The following is a 10,330-nucleotide window of genomic DNA, read 5'->3' as shown; positions in this document are numbered from 1 at the left end:
TTTTTTCAACTGTTTGACCTTTTTTTTGAAACCGTTTGAACCTTTTGGTGGTCGACCGGTTGGTCAATCGGCCGGTCAACCGCTTGGTCTCCCCCAACGGTCATGCACAGTATTTTGATAAAATGCAGAGCCTGTCCTTATTTTGGTGAAATCTCGATTTAATATCAATTTGGTGAAACCGTTAGAGTATGAAAAAATACTTTTTTTACCAAGTTTTAAATTTGATGCTAGATTTGGTTCAGAATTGAAGATGGTCTTAGGTGAGTCTTGGTTGTTCTCGAAGTTTTTAACTATGAACTACGTCGTATTCTTCATCTAATATAAAACACGGTGTCGTTTAAGTAGTGTTTGAAATTGGGAACTTTCTTCGCGATCGATCTCCCGATAGAAAAGAAGTCTCAAGTCTGCTTTGTTTCTCTCTCATCTCATGTCATCAGACTTGAGAAATCAAAAACCCACCAAACCAAAAAACCTCCAAGAGGCAAACCCTTTTTTGATCTTCAAATCAAAATCTGTTTTTTTCTTTTGTTTTTGGTTTCATAAATCAATTTCTTTGTTTTTCTGATTTCGATTTTATTGACAACAACCTAAAACATGTTGGAGAAGATCGGATTGCCCCCAAAGCCTGCACTGCGGGGGAACAATTGGGTGGTCGATGCCTCACATTGTCAATTATGTTCCTCTCAGTTCACCTTCATCAATCGCAAGGTCCCTCTCTCTCTCTCTCTATATATATATATATATATATATCTACTCTGTTTGATTGTGCATACCCATGTGTCTCTTTCTCAAAAATTGAATCTTTTGTGGTCAATTATTGGAATTGGTGATCGTGATTATGTTATATTGTCTCTGGATTGACCAAAGTATTTGTTTATTTTTGTGGATTTTTTTTCAGACCCATATTTCAGAAATTGGTTATTTTGGTTTTTCACCATGATTAGATTGATTATTGATTTATCTCTGGATTGAGCAAAGCATTTGTTTATTTTTTTGGATTTTTTTTCAGACCCATATTTCAGAAATTGGTCATTTTGGGTTTTCACCATGATTAGATTGATTAATGACTTATCTCTGGATTGAGCAAATTATTTGTTTATTTTTGCGATTTTTTTCAGACCCATATTTCAGAAATTGGTTATTTTGGCTTTTCACCATGATTAGGTTGATTGAATCCATAATTTGCTACCTTAGATGAAATAATGTTATTCGATTCATTTTGAAGTTTGAGAAGATTTAGTGATTTGTCCATTAGGATCACAAGGGTTATAAACAGATCATGATTATTTGTTATTAATAAAGGTTCAATTGCTGGGATTTGTCGATTGGAGAAATTCAATGTGTTTAATCAACCTTATTTCTAGTACTAGTAGTGGTAGTTGTGGAGATACTGGAAAGTGGGTGCTAGTACGGAAATATGCTAGTGTCACAAAGGCTTGATTAATCTTGTCCCTGGTCTAATAGCTGTTGTAATGTCCAATGAATTGGGTGGGCAGAGACATGACTATTGATGAACTCGACTCATCTAGAGAGCCCTTCTTCAAAGGGGCTAGCTCTATCTTAATACATTCCTTCCAAAAAAGCCCTTAAGAAGTAACAAGTAATAGCTTCAAATGCCCGAATAAGAGTTAATAGATTTGACTCAATTATGCTCCTATTAGTAAAGCTTAAAAACAATCATTTTATTTACTAGACAAGTCTATTGTATTTACTAGTCCCTAGTGGGAATAGCTAAGAAGCAATTTATCCATCTCTCAGCATATACCAATTGAATTATTTGATCCATATAGATGCAATTTGGCCCAATGAGAAGACTAGTGCCTACTACAATAAAGGAGAGTAAATGATGAAGTAAAAAAAAAAAAAAAAGATCTAATGTGGCGTCGTCCAGCACTGGCGCCACTACCATCCCTTGAAAATTTGCTTGTTTGGTTCTCTCTTTATATGTACATAAACGTCAAGGTGTGTGTAGGTGTGTGTATATATATACACATATTTTGAGAGAGGTAGTAGGTAGTCTTGTACCCCTACTTTTATGCAGAGTGGCAGGTTGATTTACTGATCGTGATATGAGTGGGAGTATTATGCTCTAGTTATGCCCTTTTTGATATATACATAGATTCTTTGCCGCTCATGATTTGGGAGTTTGACTTGATATGTTGATCTTGTTCTGCAAAGATTGGATGGGGTGAGATTGGGCGGGGATGGGTTCGCAAACTTGCATCAGGGTTGGGGATGGGATTGCCTCGTAGTACCCATTGCTGGTTTGGGAAGGGGACAGGTTGGTCTTCCTCCCCAGTTGTGGCTAGGGTTGGGATAGGGGGGCTGCAGCCAATACCCAACCTGTTGTCAATTGTCATCCCTTGTTGAAATATAGGCTGCTATGAGCATAATTATAGTGGAATAAATTCCCTTGAAGTTTCTCCGCAAATGCTCATGAGCATGGTTTTAAATAATGGTATCGGGATATGTATCGGCGATACGGTTATATATCGGAGAATATTGATATAATGATGAATAACTGTATTAGAAGTCCAAAATCCCTATACGTTACGGCCGATACGTAATGGCCAATATTTAATACCTTGCTCATTTGTAATACCATATTCTTAAAACAATTGGCTTGATATGACAGATGAAGCATTTGTATAAAATTATTAATTGGTTTGTCACTTGTTGAGGTTTTTAGTAGATTTTGCTTCAAGATTAAAGTTTGTGCTCTTCTAATTGTTTGCTTTTAGCCTTTGTTAGTTATTAATGTTTTGTGGATTTTCAGCATCACTGCCGCAGGTGTGGAGGTTTGTTTTGCAGCAGCTGTACCCAGCAAAGAATGTTGTTACGTGGACAAGGTGATTCACCAGTACGTATTTGTGAACCCTGTAAAAAACTTGAAGAGGCAGCACGTTTTGAAATGCGACATGGACACAAGAACAGAACTGGAAGAGGTATGTTTCTTTTATTTGTTCATTTGACATTTCTTGTGTATAGTCGAAGTGATTCTTTTATCATTACAAATGCTGCTTCTTTTATCATTGCTACTAATCTTCTTTGGATTACGATTGGAGCTTCTCTATCTTCAAAGTTTCACTTGTCTGCTGCATTATGACAGTTCTTTATTTGTTTCCCTTCATTGCCTTTTCATTTGAGGGGTCGTTTGGGAATTGGCATTTTTTTTTGTTGATAAATTCGTTTCGGAATTGGCATTTTTAGTGGTTTTATGGCCTTTGGACTTTTTTATGAGGTTAAAAAAGTTAATGTGTTTGGGAATGACTTTTCCTAGTTGTATAAAAAAACGTGAATGACTGGTGTGGATGATTTGTTTTTTTGGTGACTTTTAACTTTTTGGCTTTTGATAGAGCCGCGTGGAGAAGAAGGATTCGTGTAGCCGACCTCATTTGATGGGACTTAAGGTTAGGCTTGGTTTGGTTTGGTTTGGTTTGGTTTACCAATAAACCAAGTTGCCAAACGAACCCTGAGTGTAGATATTTTACAAAATGATGTATTTTTTTGGTGTGAAAATTAATGATGACATTTTCGGAATCGTTGCACAAAGTAAAGTAGTCTAATAGATGCAGGAATATAGAGTTTGCGTCTTCTCTCTCTCTCTCTCTCTCTCTCTCTCTCTCTCTCTCTCTCTCATGCTCTAGAAAATTGCTAGATGCTAGCGATGTGTATTATTTTATGTGTTGGTGTAAATAACAGTGTCAAACAATATGTTGGCAGTGAAGAAGTTTTCAAGTGGATTTTCATGAGATAAGCTACCAGTTTTGTTGATACATGCTTTTGCTTCACTGGATATTTCTGCATGCAGACATACACAGGACTGTGAATAATTGACTTCATGTATGATCAACATTACAATACAGTTATAGTTTGTGAATAAGAAATCGTTATTCTTCTATGCTTTGATGGGTTTGATAGGGTAATATGAAAGTTGGTATATCTATTTTCTATTTTGAAAATTATGTTGTAACATGAAATTTGATGGATGGAATATCTGGTCCTGAACCAACCATCCATGTTTCAATCTGGGTTTCTGTCACATAAATTAAAACACTATTTTTTTTTCTAAGGTTTTACTGTCATAAAGAAAAAGATCATAAGTTACTTTTCATATTAAAAGGTTGTCTTCCGATTAAATGTTGATTGCCTGTCTGCAGGTGGTTCAAAACTGTCATCTAGACATGAGGATGAACTTTTAAACGAGATTCTGGGTAGCGATAGAAAGGAATTGGCTTTTTCAGGAGAGTTGTCCACAAGTAACGTGATTTCGAAACTCGAAAGGGATACAAGTAGTTCATCATGTTCAAATATTCAAGACGTCGCCACTAACGATGATGAGGGAGAAGAAAGACCCAAAAGTCTTTCCGTTGGGGAGTCTAGTCCCGAAGAATTGCGTCAGCATGCCTTGGAGGAAAAAAACAAGTACAAAATTCTGAAAGCAGAAGGAAAATCTGAAGAAGCTTTAAAAGCCTTTAAAAGGGGAAAAGAGCTTGAGCGGCAAGCTGGGGCTTTGGAATTATTATTAAGAAAAAATCGTAAAAGAGCTTTGTCAACAAGCAACACAACTGATATCCACAAAATCAGTGATGAGAATACATGTTCTGGCCGAAAAGACAACCTCGCTCCTCAAAAGAGTAAAGAAAAAGATAATCTTGCCGATGAACTCAAAGAATTGGGATGGTCTGACATGGATCTTCATGCTGCAGATAAGAAGCCATCAAACATGAGTTTAGAGGGTGAGCTTTCTACTCTTCTTCGAGAGGTCTCTCAAAAATCTAATACAGGAAAAGTAAGTCATGGCATTGACAAGACCCAGGTCATTGCTCATAAGAAAAAGGCTCTCGCGTTGAAGCGTGACGGAAAACTCGCCGAAGCGAAGGAAGAATTAAAGAAAGCTAAAGTTCTTGAAAAGCAACTTGAGGAAGAGGAATTCTTGGCCGAGGCTGAAGATTCTGATGACGAGCTTTCAGCTTTGATCCGTAGTATTGACAGTGATAAACAAGACGACTTGTTGGTTGCCCATGAGCCCAATGCTGGTTTTAATTTTGATCACCTGATGGGCATTACTGATGATCTGGGTGTTGATAGCAACTTTGAAGTGACTGATAATGATATGGATGATCCAGAAATTGCTGCTGCTTTAACATCGTTAGGTTGGACTGAGGAAGCCAATCATTTTGAGGATATTCAGCCCAAGCTTGTCCCTATGGATCGGGAAGCATTGTCAAATGAAATTCAGTCTTTGAAAAGAGAAGCACTAAATCAGAAAAGGGCAGGTAACTCTGCAGAGGCAATGGAGCTGCTAAAGAAGGCTAGAGTACTGGAGAAGGACCTTGACAGCTTTGTTACTCAAGGAACCGACACAATGCCATATAAGGCTGATGATAGAAATGTCAATGAAATGGATAAAGTGGCCCTGAAATTGGCACCGAAGAGTAGACTAATGATTCAGAAAGAGCTTTTGGGCCTGAAAAAGAGAGCTCTTGCTTTGAGAAGGGAAGGTAAATTGGATGAGGCCGATGAAGAGTTGAGAAAAGGGAAGGTTCTTGAGCAGCAGCTTGAAGAGATGGATAGTGCCTCGAACATGAAGGCCACGCCAGTGATTGGCAGTAAAAAGAATCCTGATGATGTTGCAGTTCCAGATCTTGGAGACGAAGGAGAAGCGGAGGATGTGACTGATCAGGACTTGCATGACCCGACGTATCTTTCCCTTTTAAGTAACTTGGGTTGGAAAGACGAAGATGACAAAACCGATATATTTCCACCCAAACCTGCTAAACAAAATGGCAGTCCCATGCAGATAATTGATTCGCCTGTTACTCAATCTGCTAGTTCGATTCTAATTGGGGTGTCTAGAAGAAGTAAAGGCGAAATCCAGAGGGAACTCTTAGGGTTGAAAAGGAAGGCACTTACTTTGAGACGCCAAGGACAGACGGAGGAGGCTGATGAAGTTTTGGAAATGGCAAAAGTATTAGAAGCCCAATTGGCAGAGATGGAAATGCCGAAGATAGAAGCTCAATCTGAAATTAATAAGCGTGTGGAAAACGAGAGCATTAGTTCTCTCCATAAAATTGCTGTTGAAGAAGATGCGAGGGGTGTATCAAAAGAAGACCCGCAAGAAAAATCTTCTGAACAAATTACTAGTATTTCTGTACATCCTGATCGTCTAGTCACTGAAGATCTGGGAAGAAATGTCAAAATTACACATCAGAAACGAGAAGAAATGGTTGTACAGAACAAGAAACCACACATTGATGAACCTGATTCAGTTGGGGCAACTGCTTCTCAGAATGATCAAAGTTCTGTCCGGCAAGAAATCTTGGTTCTCAAGAGGAAGGCAGTTGCTTTGAAGAGAGAGGGGAAGCTGGCAGAAGCTCGGGAGGAACTCCGTCAAGCAAAGCTTCTGGAAAAGAGTTTGGAGGATAACAATTCGCATCCCAGTACTAGTTCTAGTGATGTTTCAAGCTCTACTTCAAATGTCACATCTGTTGAACAAAAACAGCACCACAGTTCATCAAATTTGGCTTCGAAACCACTGTCCAGTCGTGATCGTTTCAAGTTGCAACAAGAGTCCCTCAGCCACAAACGGCTAGCAATGAAGCTCCGGAGGGAAGGTCGAATGGAAGAAGCAGAGGCCGAGTTTGAACTAGCCAAGGCTCTTGAAGCCCAGTTAGAGGAGTCGGGGGCCAATGATTCCGTTAAATCTTCTGTCGGTGGAGCAAAGCCCGTTGATGATGTGGGTGTAGAGGATTTTCTCGATCCTCAACTTTTGTCTGCTTTGAAAGCAATAGGATTGGAAGATGCTAGTACAACTTCCCAAAGTCCTGAGAAACCCGAACCAGTAAAGTCTGTTTCTGTTTCCGGTAAGGTTGAAAACTCTGGCAGGGAAAGGATCCAACTGGAGGAACAGATCAAGGCTGAAAAAGTGAAGGCGGTACACTTGAAGCGTTCCGGAAAGCAAGCCGAGGCCCTGGATGCTCTTCGGCGAGCCAAAGTGCTTGAAAAGAAGCTGAATTCTTTGGCTTCGTAATGATACATCACGTTAGGCTTGTCAACGGATTGGATTCGGATTCAGAACAGATCGCATCACGACATTTCGTTTCAAAGCATCATTCAAGTACTACTCCGGTGAAACTGCAGGTGAGGTCATATTGTGTAACACTCAGTTTGTACATTGCTCTGAAACGTTAGTAACTGTAATTGTTACATTTTCTTTATGAATAACAAGGAGTTTTTTTTTTTTTTTGTTGAATTTCTTTTTCGGTTATCTTTGCCGACAAGGATTGATGAATGTGTATGTCAGTGAGGTCGTGATATTCATTTAAACTTAAAAAGACAATGGTTTGAGCTCCATTGTCTGTGTTTCTGGTAAATTTCTCATTTATTTGGATGAACTTTAATTATTTTCACACAAACAAGCTTCATTTTAGACATTACCTCATAATTATCATACGTTTGGTACTGATAACTTCTTTTCATTTATTTGGATGAACTTTAATTATTTTATATGTTGAAGCATGTATAAAGGTAGAGCCTACATCAAATAGAAAGAACAGTAATACTAGGGATACTTACAATCTTACTAACATTTTTTACTAACACACTCACAAGGTACACAAGTTTCGATAAAATCAACCATCACTTTGTATGGGACCCACATCAACTTGTGAGTGTGTTAGTAAGATTGTAAGGTGCCGTTTGGTAACACTTACGTTTTCAGTTTTCTGTTTATATTTACAAAAGTTTAAAAAACTCAAATAAAAACTTGTTTGGTAAAATTTTTGATTTATAAATCAGTAGTCTCAGTTTATAAATTTGGCCAAAAAATGAAAACACAAAAAATGTGTTTCCATTTTGAGTTTTCATTTTTTTTTTTTACCACCCAACACTAGCCACCACCCGTCACCATTTTCCACCACTGTCTTTCACCACCACCACCCACTACCCACCCCCCACTACCACCTGCCACCACTACTCGACACCCACCTGCCACCACCAGCCACCACCACCCACCTGTCACCCACTCGCCACCACCACCCACCCCTCGCCGCCACCACCACCACCCCCTACCTGCCATCCACCCGCCACTACCATCCACCGCCCGCCACCACCACCAGCCACCTATTTGCCACCATCACTCACCACTCACCTGTCGCCACCATCCACCACCTGCCACCACCAGCCACCTGCAACCCACCCGCCACCACCCACCACCACCACTATCACCCACCGCCCACCCGCCACCCACTCGCTACCACGTACCACCCGCCACCGTCACTCACCCACCCACCGCCACCGCCCGCCACCTACCCGCCACCACCCACCACCACCCGCCACTCACCTGCCACCACCACCCACTACCCGTCGCCACCACCACCACCCACTCGCTACCACCCACCACCCACCACTATCACCCACCCACCCACAATCACCACCCACCACTATCACCCACCCACCCACTATCACCACCCACCACCACCTGCCATCCGCCATCCGCCATCCGCCACCCACCTGCCACCACCACTACCTACTCGCTACCACCCGCCACTGTCACCCACCCACCCACCCACCCACCATCACTACCTGCCGCCACCACCCACCACTACCAGCCATCCGGCACCCACCTGCCACCACCACCACCACCACCCACTTGCTACAACCCACCACCCGCCACCGTCACCCACCCATCTGCCACAACCACCCACCCACCACCACCAGCTACCTACTACCTACCGTCACCACTTTCCAACACCGTCTTCCGCCGCCACTTGCCACCACTTGCCATTTCTCACTCTTTTTTATATTTTTAATGTTTTTTAAACATTTTGTCAATTACCAAACGCGTTTGTAGTTTATGTTTTTCTAAAAATAAACAAAAACCAGTTTATAAAATTTTTGTAAATATAAACTGAAAACGTAAACGTTACCAAACATATAGTATCCTTAGCATTTTTCTAGAAAGAATAGCAAATTACGACAGTAGTTTTCGTATTTCGTACTTTGGTCATTGTGTCATTTTAATCTCTATAATTTCGTTTAATTTGATTTTGATCATGAATTTATGACTTTGTTTCAATTTAGTCCTATTGATTACAATTCTTATCAATTTTTTTTATGAAAAATATGTAAAAAAAGTGTCATGGGTCATATTTTTAAGGGTAAAATTATAAATTTACTCAACTCAGTGAGTTAACCTAAACTAATTTAGTGATAATTTTTCGTAAAAAAATACTATCAATTGGACCAATTCAACATAAAATTTAAAATTAAGGGTTAAAATTGAGCCAATTAAAAGTGTAAGAACCAAAATGATACAATAAATAAAATATAGGATTACCAATATAATTTATCCTAAAAAAATGAAATGGATTTTAATATACATTAAATGGGCTTTCTTCTTTCATGTTTGAACTTTCAAATGAATATGAATTCTATGAAATGTATGTTAGGCCTGATGATCTATGGGCTTCATGAAAATTTTTCCTGAAGCATTGCTCAAATAAACAAAAGCTAAAGAATAGGGAACAAATTGTTGGAAGTTTTTATAAAATAAAGAAAAAGAAAGGGGACATATACTACATTTCAAAGTGACGAATTTAAAAAGTTATTTAAAAATATAGGAAAAGATTATGATACACATTCCTCAAAAGGTGTATATTATATGTACCTTATAACTAAAAAAGAAAATGATATAATTTCATACTTTTGAGTTATGACTAAAAAAAAAAAAAAAGAAGTCATAACTAAATAACACATGAGATATAATTAAAGATCTTATGAATCATAAATAAAACAAGGTCATAACTAAAGAAAACAATGACATAACTTAGATGTGCATATAATAAGGGGGATGTATAGAAAATTTTTCCAAAAACATAAGTTAAAACAATAAATTTTGCAATGTGGGTATTTGGCAATAGTTTTTTTTTTTTTAGGCTAAAATAGTACTAAAAATAAAATAAAATAAACTAAAATAATCAATTAGATAAAATGTCACATCATGTTCATAATTATTTTCTTTTTTTTTTCACAAACATCACATACTATAAAAAAAATTTAACCATCTTCCTAAACACAATTATTTTAATTTACTAAAATAATTAAAAAGTAAAATAACTTACTAAAATAACTAACTTCTCAAATAGCTCCCAAAACTACAATTATCAATGTGATGAAGAGAAGTTCACATTGCATCCTATTTGAGCCGCAAAATCATTTCGTTTGTGCATCAAATTCTCATCTATCTGTGATGACCCAAAAAAAAAAAAAAAAAAAAAATCTCATCTATTTGTGAAGGAGTTAGAAAGAACATCAATGAGGTTAGTTT

The 10,330-nt window shown here is 38.4% G+C and overlaps 1 protein-coding gene across 1 annotated transcript; it reads left to right on the top strand.

Annotated features, from left to right (window-relative positions):
- The first annotated feature begins 350 nt into the window (after nucleotides 1–350).
- Nucleotides 351–7,246, top strand: LOC114286019 (phosphoinositide binding protein). The gene is made up of 3 exons (XM_028229105.2): nucleotides 351–708; nucleotides 2,777–2,945; nucleotides 4,161–7,246. Exons 1-3 carry the CDS (start codon nucleotides 595–597, stop codon nucleotides 7,031–7,033), a joined length of 3,156 nt encoding a protein of 1,051 aa, XP_028084906.2. The 5' UTR covers nucleotides 351–594; the 3' UTR covers nucleotides 7,034–7,246.
- The last annotated feature ends 3,084 nt before the right edge of the window (nucleotides 7,247–10,330 follow it).

This window comes from Camellia sinensis, chromosome 9 (genome assembly GCF_055761805.1).
Source record: "Camellia sinensis isolate YWXY chromosome 9, ASM5576180v1, whole genome shotgun sequence".
Classification (NCBI taxonomy): Eukaryota; Viridiplantae; Streptophyta; class Magnoliopsida; order Ericales; family Theaceae; genus Camellia; species Camellia sinensis.
The sequence above is the reverse complement of the archived record's forward strand: the minus strand, read 5'-3'. Positions and strand labels throughout refer to the sequence as shown.

Coding starts and splice junctions, on each gene's coding strand:
- LOC114286019 (XM_028229105.2), top strand. CDS start 595: ATGTTGGAGAAGATCGGATTGCCCCCAAAGCCTGCACTGCGGGGGAAC. Junction 709..2,776: donor TCACCTTCATCAATCGCAAG/GTCCCTCTCTCT, acceptor GTGGATTTTCAG/CATCACTGCCGCAGGTGTGG. Junction 2,946..4,160: donor CAAGAACAGAACTGGAAGAG/GTATGTTTCTTT, acceptor GCCTGTCTGCAG/GTGGTTCAAAACTGTCATCT.